General features: G+C 39.8%; 1 protein-coding gene across 1 annotated transcript in view; it reads right to left on the reverse strand.

Moving 5' to 3' along the window:
* Positions 1 to 524: 524 nt before the first annotated feature.
* The window catches only part of LOC136706759 (macrophage mannose receptor 1-like), a 29,631-nt gene continuing 12,135 nt past the window's right edge, over positions 525 to 18,020 (reverse strand). The window contains exons 21-30 of the mRNA XM_066680378.1: positions 16,020 to 16,122; positions 14,783 to 14,925; positions 14,266 to 14,371; positions 13,736 to 13,968; positions 12,784 to 12,949; positions 11,235 to 11,393; positions 7,031 to 7,147; positions 6,612 to 6,821; positions 1,196 to 1,228; positions 525 to 1,115 (exon numbers count right to left, since the gene is read on the reverse strand). Coding sequence (XP_066536475.1) covers positions 913 to 1,115; positions 1,196 to 1,228; positions 6,612 to 6,821; positions 7,031 to 7,147; positions 11,235 to 11,393; positions 12,784 to 12,949; positions 13,736 to 13,968; positions 14,266 to 14,371; positions 14,783 to 14,925; positions 16,020 to 16,122 — 1,473 coding nt within the window. The 3' untranslated portion in view covers positions 525 to 912. The remainder of the gene's footprint in view (positions 1,116 to 1,195; positions 1,229 to 6,611; positions 6,822 to 7,030; positions 7,148 to 11,234; positions 11,394 to 12,783; positions 12,950 to 13,735; positions 13,969 to 14,265; positions 14,372 to 14,782; positions 14,926 to 16,019; positions 16,123 to 18,020) is intronic.

Below are 18,020 nucleotides of genomic sequence, written 5' to 3' on the forward strand. Positions count from 1 at the left end.
ATTTTAAATAAAATGCTCCTTTTTTAATTTCTGCATTTATTAGTCCTGCCCTCCATATTTTCTGAATCAGAAAATATCACAGAATAAACAGCACACATAAACAAAGACACTGAAACGAAGCACCAAAGCTTCTCCAGACCTTCCCATGACAAAGGTATGTATTTTGGGCTTTCCTGTTTTGAAATGCCAGAAACATCTCTGTGACAATGGCTGTACGGCTAATAGCGGTCCAGCAAATCTAGACTTGTCACCCACTTCCAACTTTTCTTTAACATAAAATTTAACTAAGCTTCCTACTTGACAGCTAATTGTTTTCTAACAACACTAACCTTTATGAAATGGGATTAATTCTGAATGTTGTTAACAGTGGAGTAAAAAAAAAAAAAAAAAAAAAACATATTTTGATTTATAATGTAACAAATGTTCAGAGTTTGTGTTGCCTGGATTGTGATACATCAATAGACAAAATATGGTAGGCTTTTTTTCTATTTCTTTTGAGATTTCTTTTTATTTAATCAGTGGGTTTTTAAAGAGATGATCTCAGCTGAATTCAAAGGGTGCAACATACAGTAATGGAATTTACTCAATATCCAGTATTGAGCCAAAGCCACAAGCCTCCTATCTCAGCAGTTTCTCCACGTTACCCACTACACCAACAGCCATTAACCACAATGTTGCATCACAACTGAGTCTACGTTTCAAAAATAGTATTTTTGACAGAATTTTTTTACAGACATTGATTGTGCAAACTTTATTATTATTTATTATATTTGTGTATTTTATTTATAAATCTGGTATTATAAGCACCTTGAAAGTATAATCTAAATCAGCAATACTCCTGATCACAAAATCATTAATACAAATCAAAGAATCAAAATGTACATATACAACAATTACAATAGGAGGGGTCTATTAGTTATCATTTACTAAGGGCTTGGGATCTTTCTCCTTTGACCATTGGAATCCTGTAGCATAATACAGTGGGTTCACATGTGAGGGAAGAACAAGGCCTATTGAATTTCTCTTGTAGATGTAAGCCAGTCCAGCCAGCACTAACAGGACAACAATCACCACCACCACTGACACTGCAGCAGTGTTGGAAGTTTTAGGAACATCTGCAGGAAAATCAGAGAACACATTATTTATACTTCAGTCAAATACAGGACTATAAGAACAGTGTGTGTTGGAATATTACCTGTGGGTTTCACTGTAGTGGCCGTGTTTATAACTGTAGTGAAAAGAGAAGGCAGAAAAATGCTCGGTTTAGTTTGTTTGACTTGGCTGTATTTGTGTGATGATTTATAAATGCAATTATTTAAAATGTCAGAATTTTGTTTTTAAACTTTGTATAATGTATACTGTTTGGAGATCACGTAAAATAAACTCACACATATTGTCACTGTCCAATGAAGAACGTGTTTCCAATATTGCAACTTTACAGTAGAAGGGAAAAAAATTTAATGGATATCAATTTAAAGATATATAAATTTTGGAGCATTTTTTATTTGTCCATTCGTCATGAAAGTTTCACACTGTGTGAAGGACAGTTGCTGTTTTTAAATGATGAAGTAAACTAAATCCACAAAAATGGACATGTTTTTCATTGGACAGCACTGACGAATAAAGCAATGAAATTCTAGCATTATGTGTTGAAAATTTTTCATTCATTCATACTGTAAATTATTTTACCAGGAATATGTGTAAAAACAGCACAACTTAAGGCCTATTCACAGAGAGTATTATTATTATATATATTTTTTTGCTAGTACAGACCACGCCCATAGAGGTTGAAATGGGGAGGTGAACTCAGAAATCTTTGGGGAGGAGTTCAGGTTGGCTTATGAATGCGTATGAAGCCGGACCCCCTCGTTGGATAAATGAATATGAGAAAAGGGTGGAGATGGGCTGGAGGTGGGAGCAAGTTTTTTTTAAAACAGGAGGCTCGGTGGGTTTGATAATGGCTGAACACTGCTCAGAATATGGGAGATCAGCAGGAATGACCCAGCATGGAGCAGCGAGCTGACATAGTGTAGCAGTCGAATCAAGATTTGTCTCCTGAACTAAATGAAGCGAGTTTGTCTGACGTGGAAATGACGTGAATTTGTGGGGTATATAGGAGGAGTTCGAGCGTGGTTCTACTCCCAAAATTATGTTATAACATAACTTCAATTTGCTAGTATGGACCACGCCCGTAGAGGGAGGTGAACTCAGAAATCTTTGAGGAGTTCAAGTTGGCTTGCCTGGGTGAATGCGTATGAAGCCGGACGCCCATAAATTTACAGGAATGCTGGTCATTAAGTGCTACAGAATGGACAGGTTCAGGTACTCTGGTCAAGGGTTTGATTGGTGTCCTGATTGTGTGTAGGTAAATGAAAGGGGTTAGAGAGTCTATGAATGATCTACTTTTAATAAACTGGTGCATGACTGAGTGTCATGTGTGATGCAAGTGCCTGAGTGCTGGTCCAAGGTAACACATGAGGAGAGAGCATAACTGGAACTTAAGGGCTAGGAGAATCATGGTTGTGAAGATAAGAGGACAGGTTGAAGGGCCACAGCGCCTGGAGGAATCACTGCGAACCGTACCATAGAAGGCATGGTGAGGTGCAGTTGCTAGCAGAGAGATGAAAGATGAAGGTCCTCAGTGGCATGAGCTGGAAAGTTAGAAGCCAAGAGCAACAAGGCTGCATGTGAAAGGGTGAATTGAATATGAGGTGGCGTCAAGTGCCTTAGTAAGAGGTAGAGGGACTGGTCCAAGGCGATGCCTGAGAAGAGAGCAGAAGCTGGAACTTAGCGGCTCAGAGCAGCATGCTTGCGAAGAGGAGAGGTCAGGTTGAAAGCCCACAGCTGCTGGAACAATCAGTACGAACAGTACCATAAGAGGCAGGGTGAGGTGCAGTCGCTAGGAGAAGCTTAGCTACAAGCAGAGAGACAGAAAGTAAGATCCAGCAGGAGAGAGTGCAAGCCATACAGTGGGCGCAGGGCGCTGTTTGTCTGTGAGGGGAAGGCATAGGGATGAGCGTCCACAGCAGTTTCTGAGGAGAGAGTGCAAGCTGTGAAGTTGGAGGCAGGCGATGTGGCCGGAAAGCTATGGGGTTGGGATGAAGGTCCGTGGCATGAGAGAGGAGGGCTGTAAAGAAAGAGGCAGGATGCAGTGAAACTGCAAGGGGAAGGGGATTACGATGAAGTTCCACATTAGTATAGAGGGTGCGCTGTAAAGGAAGAGGCGGGGTGTGGGACAGCCTAAAAGGAGAGAGGATTAGGACATGGCCTGTAACAGCACCCGAGAAGACGATAAGTTGAAAAGTCAGAGACGAGGAGTAGTGCAGCAGCAATAAGTGGGGTGTGAAGGTCCACCGAAGCACCTGAAAACGTGCTTTCAGTGTGAGCAGCAAGGCAGCACAGAGGAGGGTACGGTACAATAGTCCACAGCGGCATCTGAAAAGAGTACAATCTGGAAGCCGGAGGGTGGGAAGAGCACAGCAGCAGAGGAGTCAGAATGAGGGTCTGCAGCAGCACCTGAATAGAAAAGTGAGAACTGTAAAGTTAGAGGCAAGGTATGGCACGGCCACAAATTGAAGGGGTTGGGATGAGTGTCCACGAAGTACACAAGCTGCTGATGTAGTGGGTGGGAGAATGAGACGATAGGATGACAGCGAATCTAGGATGAGGAAGTTGTGCAGCAAGGAGACAGCATAGAGTGCCCAGAGGGCCGGGGAGGAGGCAGGCCTGCAACAGCAACCAGTAGAGGGGGTGCGAGCTGGAAAGTATGATGCATAGAGCAGCAGCTGCTGTGGGGGAAGAGGTGGGATGATGAAGGGAGGGGTGGGATGATGTGTAGAGTACACCTACGTAGAGTAGACGGTGCCGGGTGCCCAGAGCGCTGGACAGGAGACAGGCCTGCTGCAGCACCTATAGAGTGGTGCGGGCTAGGAGGTCTGAGGCATGCAGCTGCGGCTGCAATGGGGGAAGAGGTGGGATGATGAAGGGAGGGGTGGGATGATGCGTAGAGACAGAGGTAGAGGAAGAGAAAGGGAGGGGTGGGATGATGCATAGAGAGATGTAGAGGAAGAGAAAGGGAGGGGTTGGGATGATAAAGGGAGGGATGGGATGATGAAGGGAGGGGTGAGATGATGTGTAGAGAGGCTAAGAACAATCAAAACGAGCAAGGCCATTGTTTCAGAGCATGTTACTGGAACGCTGGAGGCTGTTCTGCCGGAGAGGAGGAAATGGGAGTCTCAAGGCGCTGAAGAGCTCGTAGCTGTGGAGCAGCAGCCATACCGATGGTAGATTCACCTTCCCCAAACATGAGGCAGTCCTGTAGCAGCGTAGCCAGAGATGAAGGTAAGGGGTTGCAGTGGGAGGAGAACAGTCGAAGCAGTTGCAGGCGCGACAACGGCCGTACGTAACTTCAGATACAGGGCAGTCCCATAACAGGAGGCTCGGTGGGTTTAATAATGGCTGAACACGGCTCCGAATACGGGGATCAGTAGGAATGACCCAGCGCGGACGATTGAGCTGACTTAGAGAAGCAGTCGATTCGTCTCCTGAACTAAATGAAGTGAGTTTGTCTTACGTGGAAATGGTGTGAATTTGCTGGGTATATATAGGGCTGAGAGGAGGAGTTTGGGTGTGGTCCTACTCCCAAAATTATGTTATTACATAACTTCAAATATATACATATGCCATTTTTAATGTAGTGGGTCCCCCACACCAAGTCCAACACATTGTTTGTCTCAAATCTGAAATCATGTGAAGGCGCAGAGAGAGGAAAAGGATATTGATTCATTGGTCAATGAAGGATGATGTATCACGGACAAGTAGTTGTCGCCACCATTTTTGCAGCCAACTGTGACCAAGGCTGTACAAGAAAAAGTAAACTCAGAGCATATTCTTTTCACTCATTTTCTTTTACCAGTAAAAAAAAATATGAAAATACTAAAGAGGTTTAAGGGCAGCATGCAGGTAGTGTTGCTGTCCCACAGCTCCAGGGATCAGTCTGTGAGGAGTTTGGTGTGGTCTCCCTGTATCTGCTTGGGTTTCCTCCTGGTGCTCCGGTTTCCTCCCACGGTCCCATAGCACACGTTGGTAGGTGGATTGGTTACTCAAAAGTGTCCATAGGTGTGAGGGAATGTGAGTGTGCGTCACCCTCCGAAAGACTGGCTCCAGACCCGCCACCAACCTGAACTGGATAAGCGGTTACAGACGATGAAGGAGTGAATGAATAAAGATGTTACCACTAGGGAATATTTTAAATCCTTTAAAATCCTTTGTTAATTTCTGCTTCATCCTTGGGGCTGTAAAAGCTAATATATGAAATAATACCATACAAATCTGGAATATTTTCTGGTTTACTTTAGTACTCTACCAAATGTTGAGTTTCATTAAGATGGCAATAAATTGTTATTTAAATATATATTTAAGTAGAACTGTTAAGACTATGTCAGGCTCTGATATTATACACTATAACATGACTTCACCATTGTCTGTATTCGTAGGGTTTTGCTTTAATGCAGAGGTCCAAAAGTATGTAAATGCAGCTCTTTACTCCCGACAAGGAGACCACACCTGATTCCACTTGTTCAATCAGTCTGTCTTCGTCTTTATACAACTGATCACTTGCTGCAACATAACTTTCTCACATTGCTCATACTTCTCCAGTTTTAGTGCTCTCACTGCTGCCCAAGTATGAAAATAATGTATTTTCATCACCGTTTTCATTGTGACTATACTGGCATAATGGCGCACTGGTGACACACATCACTAACAAAGACCGATTGAGTAGGAGTGATAATTGATTCATCATTTTACTTTAAATACTGCAAGTAAATGACACACACATTGAATCTACCAACACAGGGAGTTCAGCAGTTTCCGAAGGTCACTGGAGAAGTTTGAGGCTCTGCTTCTTCTTATTGCTCCTCTAATTAAAAGGGATTTTTTTAACCATCACATTTTAGTAGTCAGATTTTGTGCTACGATAAGCTACTACGAACAAGACAAACTGTTCAGTCACCATTTCCTGCTCATTGTGGCAGGTCTGCAACCACGACAATGGTGCTCTGATTAGTCAGATTTTAATGCATCCGTAAAAAGCTGAAAATGGAACAGGAACTAATTTAAAATCTGATGCAGCTTGCAGTGCATCAGTTTTGGATTCAGTGTGATATGATTAATATTTCTTTAGAAAACAAACATTGAATGTATTTAACAGGTATTTGTAAATAATATTTTTAACGTGGCCAGCACGGTGGTGCAACAGGTAATGTCTCTGTCCCACAGGTCCTAGGGTTGTAATGTTCTGGCAAATGAGAGTTTACAATCAGTCAGAAAGAGGCTTATTGAAAAAAGATATTGTAATCAAGTGTGAGACTTCTCCAATTTCCACTTCAACACAGATTCTGCAAGAAGTTTAAGAACCACTGTGTACTAATAGTAATAATAATGAATAGTGAGGGTCCTCAGAACTGTGTAATAATTCCGGTATATCTCATTTTTGTTAGAGGAATCAAGCAATACCTGAACTTTATCCTATACTTTGCTATACTACTCATGTTTATTACTTCCAGTTCTTTAAATATAATTGTACAGGAACCTAATAAAGGACAAATTACCTTTGGTGATTTTGCAGATGAATTGTGCTGAACTGTATCTGCAGTGGCGTTTCACCCATTTTTTAGTAATTGAATGAATAGACGCACAGTCATTATCACGATAATATGAAAAATAAGAGCTATCATCATAATCATCATCATCTCGACTGTCTTCAGACTGGTCCCAGTTAGTGTAATCCACCACACTGTTGTCCGTCCACAGCCAGTGTCCTGTATGATTCAAAGAGGAAACTCAGCTTGTTAATTTATTTTAAAACACTGCAGTGTAAAAGTGTTTTAATCAAGATTCTATCATAAGGAAAAAAATATACATTTTAGAATTTAGAAATTAGAAGTAGCTCAATGAAAATATTTCAAAAATGACCAAACAATTTTGGGATCCATGAGTATATTTCAAATTAGAAATAGGTTTTATTTACCCCCATAGGTTTTGTAAAGGCCTATCCAGAAACTGCCATAATTATTCCCAAGAACACTTATGTAATATTCTATGAATGATGACTCTTTTGTGTCTTGAATGCTGACAAGGCTGGCTCCTGGAAAATAAACACACAAGCAAATAAAAAAGCTATACAAGGATTATTCTTCCTTTATACAAAACACAAAACTCCTATACTGTCACTTCTTTTTTATACAGTTTTTGTTCTCTAAAATGCTGAATAATATAAATTGTGCATAATATGAATCCATTTTTTCCCAGAAGAAATAATGGAGGGTGTCACATCCTGGCACTTTCTTGTTTTTTTTTCCCCTGCCATGTGGCTCTGTCTGTTTGTTGTTATTCCTATCCCCGCCCTCGTTCCACCCTAGCTCCACCTTTGTTCCGCCTCTTTGTCATTTTCCTTTGTTATCTGTGTCAGGTGTCTCTTGTTAGTTCGTGTATTTAAGCCCTCTTCCCTCACTTCCTGTTATCGGTCATTTGTGTTGTTGTTTTGCTCTGTTCAAGTCAAGTCGTGTCGTTTCGTTCTGTTTCCCAGTTGTTGATGTATTGTATTGTTTTCGTTCTCGTTCTCGCTCATTCTTTGTATTGTTTCCTTCCTTCTCCCTGTAAAGTCATGCCATAGTCATTCATACTCATTTATTATTGTAGTGTCGTTTCGTGCTCTTTCCTATGTTTATAAGTAATGTTATTTCGTGTTTCTCGTCAAGTTCGTGTGTCTGTTTGATCTATATTAAACTATCTGTGTTGTAGCGAGTGTGTCCGCCTCCGTAAGTCCACTCTTCACGTCCCCCTGACAGAGGGTTTATTCTGGTTAGATGGGGAATGGAGTAGACGAGAATTCCATTCTCTTAGACGAGCATGAGGCAACTCTGGATGCTTCCTGTGTCATGCTCAAGGACAACCAAGCTGATTTCTAAGATTAAATCTCCAGGTGGTGATATAACTTTAGACCCAGTAGGAAGGGGTGTCCATAGTCCGCACCATCACTTTTATAATACATCATTAGTGGGCTGCTGACACTTGGCAGTTTATCTTTCGCAGAAGTACATTAATCTATAGGATTTTGCACCACTGTGTTAATGAACTAAGCTAAATTTAAACACCATTCATTTTTCTGGGCCTGCAAAGTAATTCACAAAATGACATTTGGTGATGGCTGTAGCCATAAAATAAATAAATAAATAAAAATGAACAATGCTACACTTACATTGAGAAGCAGCAATTTTTTTCAACCTGCAGTAAAATGCAGTGGCTGATTTGAGTGCTGTGAGCACCAGCTCTTTGCAACATGACCCAGTCACAGTCACACCGCTCTAGGGACCTGGAGGTTGTGGGTTTGATTCCTGCTCCAGATGACTATTTGTGCGGAGTGTGGTGTGTTCTCTCTGTGTATATATGGTTTTCCTCCGGGTGACTGTCTGTGAGGTGTGTGGTGTGTTCTCTCGGTGACTGCCTGTGAGGTGTGTGGTGTGATCTCTCTGAGACTGCCTGTGAGGTGTGTGGTGTGTTCTCCCTGTGTCTGTGTGGGTTTCCTCCCATGCTCCAAAAACACACGTTGGTAGGCTGATTGGCGACTCAGAAGTGTCAGTAGGTGTGAGTGTGTGAATGAACGAATGTGTGTAGGCAGGTGAATGTGGGGAGACGAAGCGTAGATATGGCTTAACGTAGCACGAATTTCGATGTCTATTCGATGCTATTTACACTAATACTAAATTGCTAAAACTACTATTTGCTAATTTTAAAAGCTAGAGGGTCGAGAGAACGAGAGAAAATGGGTCAATGACTGGGCGCGCCGGGAGACTCCTCGCCTATTGGGGTCAGTGGCCATTTCCAGCCGCCGGCTTGGCGGAGGCTCGGGTTCGTTTCTAGAGTCATGGTTCGTTGGTGGAGGCAAAAACTATTCAAATGCTCGGTTCGTATCTTGGAAAGTTTGTTAGTAGAGGCGTTTGTAAGTAGAGGTTCCACAGTAGATGCTTTGTTTTCCTACCTGTAGATGGATATTCAAATTTTTTTTCGTAAAAGCCAGCAGCTAATTAGTTTTAATTGGCTCTGTATAAAAATAATAAAAAAACTATTTAATAAAATTATTTGTAATATATCCTCATGTCAAAAAAAAAAAATATTGAGAAACTCTTTCTGCTGTCAAAGGTCACATTCAGACATCTAGGTTATTAAAGGGAACTACAACTATACAAGAAATGAACATTAATTTTACCAGTCTGTATTCTCAGTTTTTGAGCGTATGTGGGACCTCATAAAACTCACTTTATTATTTGTACTTTAATGCATTTATATTAAACATCCATCCATCCATTATCCACCGCTTATCCGGGTCCGGGTCATGGGGCAAGCAGTCGGAGCAAAGAAACCCAGACCTCCCTCTCCCCAGCCACGGTCTCCAGCTCCTCCGGGGATATACCGAGGCGTTCCCAGGCCAGTCAAGACATGTAGTCTCTCCAGCATGTTCTTGGTCTGCCCCGGGGCCTCCTCCCCGTTGGACATGTCCGGAACACCTCACCAGGAAGGCATCCAGAAGGCATCTGGACCAGATGCCCGAACCACTTCAACTGGCTCCTCTCGATGTGGAGGAGCAGCGGTTCCTCTCTGAGTCTCTCCCGGATGTCCGAGCTCCTGACCCTGTCTCTAAGGGAGAGTCCAGACACCCTGCGGAGAAAACTCATTTCAGCCGCTTGTACCTGCGATCTCGTTCTTTCAGTCACTACCCAAAGCTCATGCCTATAGTTGAGGGTTGGGATGTAGATCGAATTTGCTTTTATGCTCAGCTCTCTCTTCACCACAATGGACCGGTGCTCATCCCTCATCCCTATCGCTTCACACTAGACTGCAAACTGGTCCAGCAAAAGCTGGAGGGCCTAGCTCGATGAAGCCAACAAGACCACATCATCTGCAAAAAGCAGACATGGAATCCTGAGACCACCAAGCCGGACACCTTCTGCCACTTGGCTACGCCAAGAAATTCTGTCCATAAAAATTATGAACAGAACCGGTGGCAACGGGCAGCCCTGATGGAGTCCAACTTACTGCCACCCATACGAAACAGACTCCTGCTCTGTTTATACAGGGACTGGATGGCTCATAGCAAAGAGCCCAGAACCCCATACTCCCAGAGCACCCCACACAGAATATCCCGAGGGACATGGTCGAATGCCTTCTCCAGATCCACAAAACACATGCAGACTGGTTGAGCAAACTCCCACGCACCCTCCAGGATCCTAGCGAGGGTAAAGAGCTGGTCCTGTGTTCCATGACCGGGGCGGAATCTGCATTGTTCCTCCTGGATCCGAGGTTCAACTATCAGTCGGACTCTCTTCTCCAGTACCCCCGCATAGACCTTATCGGGGAGGCTGACGAGTGTGATCCCATTAGAGTTGGAACACACCCTTCGATCCTCCTTTTTAAAAAGGGGAATCACCACCCCAGTCTGCCAGTCCAGAGGCACTGCCCCTGATGTCCACGCGATGTTGCAAAGACGTGTCAGCCAGGACAGCCCCACAACATCCAGAGCCTTGAGGAACCCGGGGCGAACTTCATCCCTGCCCGGGCCCTACCGCCAAGGAGTTTTCCTACCACCTCACCTTTATATTAAACTGTATGCCTTCAAATAATAATTTACAAATACAATAGGCTTTGGCTTAAATCTAACTCTGTACAGAATTTCCTCATTAGCAAAAATCATTCTGCACTTTAAACATGAATTTTACTGAAGGTAGCATCTCACCAATCTGAGTTTCTTCCATGGACAAAGTATATAATCTCTAAGCCCATTTCACATATCATATAAGTTCAGATGAGGTCAAAACAAAACGTTTTGACTATGTTTTTACGGGATGTGCACAACCCTCTCTCAGTAATCTGGATTTCAGTTTTCTCATTCATACATGATGTAGGAAGTACAAACAACATCAAGCTGGTCAGTCAACTAACTGATTTGATTCATTTATTCAGTGTTCATTATCTATAAGGTCAGACCTCCTCTTAACCCTACAAAATAGTGAGTGTTCCCTTTAAAAAAATGATAATGTGTTAAGTAGAAACACTAGTCTTTTACATTATACATTATATGCTATTCTGACATTATTACAGTGGCCTTCACTATACTATTAAAAAAAGTAACAACATTTATGGCATTGTTTCTAATCTCATTATGATGTTTTTCTCACCTCTTCTACCACAGATTTTAGAAGCTGAGGTCCATGATTCTGAATCTAATACAAATGCATAACAGTGCCCTCTGAAAGGTACCCATGTCATCAGTGGCTCCTCATCAATTAGCTCAGGGCACACTCCTGGATGCTGAGCTGGTAGAGTTGGAGCAACTTCTGCAAAGATAACATAAAATAAAAACCCTGCTGTGAACGTTTTGAGTTAAAGAGCATCATATAACTGTTAAAGATTAGAAGAAATGCATCCTCACCCCTGGAGCAGAAAAGCTGGGACACTGAGCAAAAATTTAAATAAAAATAGAGTGCAGTGATGTTCAAATCATTAAACCCTACATTTAATTGAAAATACAACACAGACAACATTCCAAATGTTAAAACTGTTGAATTGTTTCTGAAAACTATTTGCCCATTTTGTATTTGATGGCTGAAAAACATTACCAAAAATGTTGGAATAGGGAACAAATACTGGTAAAGTTGTGTAATGTGACCAAAAAATAAATAAATAAAATAAAACCACAATTAAGTTAACTTGAAATAAGTTAGTGATGTGACTGGGTTTGAAAAGAGCATCTCAGAGAAGCAGAGTCTTTCAGAATAAGGATGGGGAGGGGTTCACCACTCTGTGAAAAATTGCATTGGCAAAGAGTGAAACCATGGAAAGTATAATGCTTCTTAACTTAAAACAGTATAGAACTTGGGTATTACATCTTTCATGGCACATATTATTAAAAGTTTCAGAGAATCAAGAGAATTCTCTAATATTCAAGGGATGAGGCCCAAAAGCAGAATTGGCTTAGTGTAGTCTTCAGGCCCTCAGATAGCAATGGATTAAAAACAGAAATGTTTCTGTAGTGGAAATCACTGGATGGGCTAAGAAACACTTCCCAAAAACACTGTCTGTGAACACAATTCATGACATGTTGCAATCCAGACGATGACTTTTCTGGGAAGGCCTTTTGTATTTCAGTAACACAAGACCAATACACATTCTGCATGGATTACAAAAACAGCAAGGCTTCTTATTCAAGGAAGTGTAGGAGCTAAATTAATCCAGATCTGTCACACACCGAATCACACTATAATGGAGACCCCAAATTGTTGAGCAGCTGAAATCCTATAACAAAAAAGAATCTGCAAATACTTCACTTTGAAAACCACAGTGGCTGATCTCCTTGGTTCACAGAGTGTTTTAAAAGAGGAGGTTATGAAACACAGTGGTAAACCTGCACCAGTGCCAACTTATTTTGGTACGTGTTGCTGACATCAAATTCAAAATGGGCAAATATTTTTAAAAAACTATTAAACTTTCTCAGTTTTAACATTTAAAATTCTGTCCTTGTACTACCAACAAATTAAGTCTAAGGTTTAAGTTATTTGCATATTGCTGCATTTTGATACATCTCTCAGCATTTTTGGAAATAGGGTTCTATGACTAAATCATAACTGAAATTACCTTCAGGGCTCAAAACAGAATTTTAGACTGGTCAGTTATTTAAGTGTGTACAAATGATTTTAACTTTATTCACTGCTGCTAAACATAACTCACCTGTTGATTTCTTACACAGACTGTAGTAGGTTGCATTGCACTTGGCAGTTTTCCAACTTCCTTCTCCATCCACATAAACACAGGGCTGGTCCTTCTTTGGTTCTTCGTAATCCCATTTCGCCATATTTAACTGCCAGTTATCAATCCACCGGAAATATCCATCTGTCTATTAAAAAATAATACTTACAATAACCAAGGTTGCACTTAGGTGTGCCTAATGCCATAGTCTGAAAGATGTAGCTGAATTCGCAGGTGTATGGGAGAGTACAGTCATATGAGTTGACCAGCTCTGACAAAAATCCCAGTCTACAGGAAATTCACCTGAGAATTTTGGATCTTCCAGCAGGACCATGATCCAAATTAAGAGGGTTAAAAGACTACAAAATTGAGCTTTTGAAAAGCTGAAGGGGATCTGGAACTCTGAGGATCTGGAGAGATTCTGTTTTGGGGAGTGTTTCTTCAATTACATCAAGCACGACAGATGTTTTATTGCTTTTAAACTGACAAAGGGATGTGGCACAAAATAATAAATGCTGAGTTGGCAAAAATTGATACATGCTTTTGTTAAATGAAGTGGTTTAAATAAATCCTTACTGTTATTGTAATTTTCATAACTAAAACTCATAAACCACCATAAAATACATTATAGCCACCAGCATGTTAAAGAACATGAGGTCCCTTGCTCTAATTTATTTATGTAATAATTCTATAAGTATGTAACAGTTTTGTTACTGTTATCAGGTGAGGGAAGAGTAGTATTTGCTTTGTTTTCTCCTCAAGGGAGGGAAGACCAGTGATTTATAACTGTTTATGTTTTACTGTTTTGCAATGAGCTGTACACTCCCCCTAGGTTCATATTTTCTGCAGGAAGTCCACTCTGTTAGTTACTAACATACTACTGTAATTTTGCAACATTGGGAAAAGTCACAGGTTTAATGCTCATCAGTCCTACCTCCTGACTGTTAAGGCCAATCCACAAGGGTTGTCCAAGTTTATTTGCCTGCAGCTGAGTGTAGTATTGAGTGTAGATGTCTCGAATGCTGGCCAATTTTGCCTCCTGAGACTCACAGTGTTGTTTCGCTTCTCCCCAGGTCAGGTTTGTTTGAATGATTAGGTAAGAAGCATTTCCAATTTTGATGAAGGTTTTGGGCTGCTCTGTGGAGTCTGGGATGGTTACATCTGGATCTGAAAATGGAGGAGACAAATGTATAAGAAAATGTTAAATGTTATAAAGGCATGCAAAAATACAAAAGAGGTTAAAGCCTCAGAGCAAATGAAGCTGACTTTCAAAAATGATCTAAAATATAGACCTATTTTTTACTCTATAAATCCCCATGTGTTTAAAGTTTTGATGATTTTACTCATCATAAAAACAAGGAAAACCTTTTTATAAGAAATGTGTCCAGATGTTTGATTAACAGTGTAGAGTTACTGTTAATTTAAGAGTGTGCCATAGTAACTAAATTGCTTTTTTGATCTTACCTAGAGGTCGACTGCATATAAAGCCACTTGTATCATTGCAGTCTTTTTTCACCCATATTCCTGGCTCTGATCTTTGCTGACCTCCCACAGCATAACACTCTGTCGTCTTTTAAACATAAACACCAGATCTTAATTCAATATTCATATATTTAATTTAAGAGAAAAAAATCACTTACAATAATGCTGTAAGATAAGGTGCAATGCAGTCATAATATATTCTTGACACGTTAAAGAAACACTAGGTAGTATCTTTACCTTATAATTACAGCTTTAACCCTATTATATTGTTTCACTGACCTGTAATAGGGAGAACAGAGCTTCTTCTACTTGCTACTCCAGTCTCAGCACTACAGAAACTAAACTATGTAACTTTTGGAGACGGGTAGTACAGAGCTATAAAAATAAATTACACTAAGCAACTGCACAGGTCCCAGGAGAAAAAAGACCAACACTTACCTAGTGTTACTTTTAGTGTTTATGTAGAAAATGTTCTAAATGATCAAAGTGGGTGACATACCGACATGTCGTATCTTGATTCTAAAGTGTTTGTGAATATGACCGAACTGCCATCCGTCCATTTATATGATTTACCCCCCAAATTACTGAAGCCAATCCATAAATCTTGGGCGTTGTCCTCTAACATCTTCAAAGTCAGAAATGCTAAATTAAAAAGGAAGAGAATAAAAGCTGTTAAGAAACTCAATGTAATATTTGCCACACTGCACTTGTTTACAAGTGTTTATTTGACTTTGGCCTCTCTTTGACGTCATATTTTGGGTAAAGGAAAAGTTATTCAGATGCTAATGCATTTCTCTACTCTTCTGTCTGAATCTGAGTGAGTTCATACACAAGCTTCAGTAAACGTATTATTTCACTTTAGTTTTGCTTTTTCCTGTGTATGAGACCACTGACACAAGCCTCACATTGTTTTGTCTCTCCTGCTGGACAAACATTTTAACAGTAGTTATTTAACTGCTGTATGTATAATAACTGGTTAATCACTGGTACAAAAGTGACATTTTCTTCAATCTCCATCTGTCTCCAATAGAGAAAAAGCTCTTCAACTTTTTGTTCTGGATTCAAAGAAAATGCAAATGTGGCCGAACTATTCTGTATGTCTATTAATGTTTACATGAAAGTTGTATCATGTAATGTGTTGGTGATATTATTGATTACATTAATTCAAAAATAATTTTATATAAATACATATATAATGTGGTGGCACTGTGGCAAAACTATGTCACACAATCAAATTTATATTGATTATATATAATTGTAAATTTTATAATGCATATTAACACTGATTTCTTATAATAAATAACAGATATAAATGTTAAAAATGTATATCAGAGTTTTTATATTATTTGTGTTTATATGTATTTTTATATTGCTTTATATGTTTAATTATATTTATATTAATCAGAAGGAACACTTGTGGAAAGTCTAATGAGCCTCTGTGCGATGGAGCTGGGCAATGGTCACCTGCTCCTTCCAAAACACAACATTTAAGAGTTAAACCAGTCATTGTGTGTTATTGCTGCCTACTTCTTCGTGTCCTCCTCCCACTTTGTGATAACTCAGAAGTGGTTGTTTAAAACTCCCAGGATTTCTGTCTGTGTGGGATTTTTAAAACTTTGTCACTGCTACTAACACGTCTCGTACAGAAAAACAAATAAGAGCGCTAAGTTACTTCCATGTTTCAAAATAAAGTGGATAGGATATGACATGGTGGTTTTTTAACAGAAATCACTGACCTTGCTGAAGTTTGTGAGTTATTGATGCCAGATTTCCTCCAACAGCCCTACAGAATTTTCTGGCATCATACCAGGTTTTCACCTCCAGGTTTATTCTGTAACACTATAAAAAAAACATATAAATGATATGCTACATGAATTGTGTAGAACACGAAACCAAACTGTTTTATGAAAACAGAGTGCACAAATTAACATCACAGCACCAACAGAACACTGCCCAGACCCAAGTGTGTGTGGAGTGACCTTACTGACTTTTCTATGGCTGTATAGCTCTGCTTCATGTAGCTTAGTCTTGATGCTTAGTTGACAGAGTTGGATGAGGGTGTAATATTTATGCTTCATTTGAATAACATATCAACAACAAAAATGGATAAGAAAATGTCGAAGCCATTTTGGTTAAGAATAAAAAGGGGGAAATTAAATACTTACTTAAAAGCTAGTATAAAACTAATGTTTTATATGTTACTTGCTACGGTAACAAACACTGAAAATATTTACTGTTGAAGTAGCTAATTTCACAAGTTCACATATCATCCAAACCACTCCACAGATGATGTTGTAGCTATCATTCTTCATCTGCACTGTAAAATATGTCTGTAAATTTTACAGTGAAAAACTGTAAATGACAGTAAATGACTGTAAACTCTAAAAAGGTTGAAAACAGTTTCTGTAACAGTGAAATACCATAAATACTTTTATCAGACAAGACACTACACTAGCACTGGAAGGAGCTGAGACTCATTAGGGAGATGCCAGCAAGATGTGCTGCTCCATATTTTCTGTGATTTTCCAAGTTTCTTTGTTTTTCTCTGTCTTTGAGACTTTTTGATTTTGGGTTGCATTGGGGCGATTATGTTGTGCATTTGTGTTCATGTGCATGTTGTGACGAAATGTTTGTTTTTCAGAAACGTTCGCCTGTGTTCCAAGTGCTGGAGTGTGGCGCTCATATACCACACATTTCTCTGCTCCTTTCCGCAATACCTCATTTCGAGGGCTGAATATAGGATGCAGTATGGCTATATCTAAGTCTCCATTCTCTCATCTGTCACACTATTTACATGTTAATTTTATGGCAAAAAAAGAGATAAAAAATAATATGCTACAGGTAAAAACAGCGTGGGGCAGATTCTGATGCAAAGAACTGCCACATTTTCCTTCAGCTGAGTGTTTCTTCTATATTGTCTTCACATGTACATTCTCACTTAGTTTTCTTTTATTCTGGCCTCTGGATTTAGTCCTTCTGGGCTTCGGAGTATTTCTCAGGCTTGGTCTCGGCTCGTTTTTCTCGTTTTTGCTTTGCCCTATTTATAATAAATTCCAAATTGCTCATGTCTGTCTCTGGCCTTTGCTTACATCCATTAAGCAGCTGAAACTGGGTTTTCTTTACACAGATTTCTCAAAAAAACTGGGGATCATGTCCCCTCCCGTACAGACGTAATCAACTACGGTGTATGCATAGCACACTGTATTTTTCTACAACACAAATTAATTTAATTGAGGTATGATTATGAAAACTGTGAAACATTATGTAATTTTCACATAGAACCTTTATATTTTCAGTTATTAATGAATTTCTTAATTAGGTAGTAAATAGTTCAAAGTAATTTGGCATACCACCTCTTGTTGCTTCACGTACCACAGTTTGAGAACCACTGAACTAAGCTAAACTTAAACGCCATGCATTTCTCTGGGCCAGCAAAGTAATTCACAGAATGATATCTGGTGACGGGTGCAGCAAAAAAAAAAAAAAAAAAAACCCGCAAAGTTGACAGTGAGAACCAGCCATTTCAAGAGAGAGGGAACTATTTGTAGTAAAATTTTGAATTTTACACTTTATTGATCTTCTGCAGCAGTCAGTGCTCTAAAATGAAATTCAGTAGTTAATAAATATAAACTGTTTTGTAAATTTCTGTTTTTCATATTTTGAATACACAGTCATAAATCATTTATAAATAATTTATATTTATATATATATTATAAGTGGTGTAGCAGGTAGTATCA

Source organism: Hoplias malabaricus, chromosome 9 (genome assembly GCF_029633855.1).
Source record: "Hoplias malabaricus isolate fHopMal1 chromosome 9, fHopMal1.hap1, whole genome shotgun sequence".
Taxonomy (NCBI): Eukaryota; Metazoa; Chordata; class Actinopteri; order Characiformes; family Erythrinidae; genus Hoplias; species Hoplias malabaricus.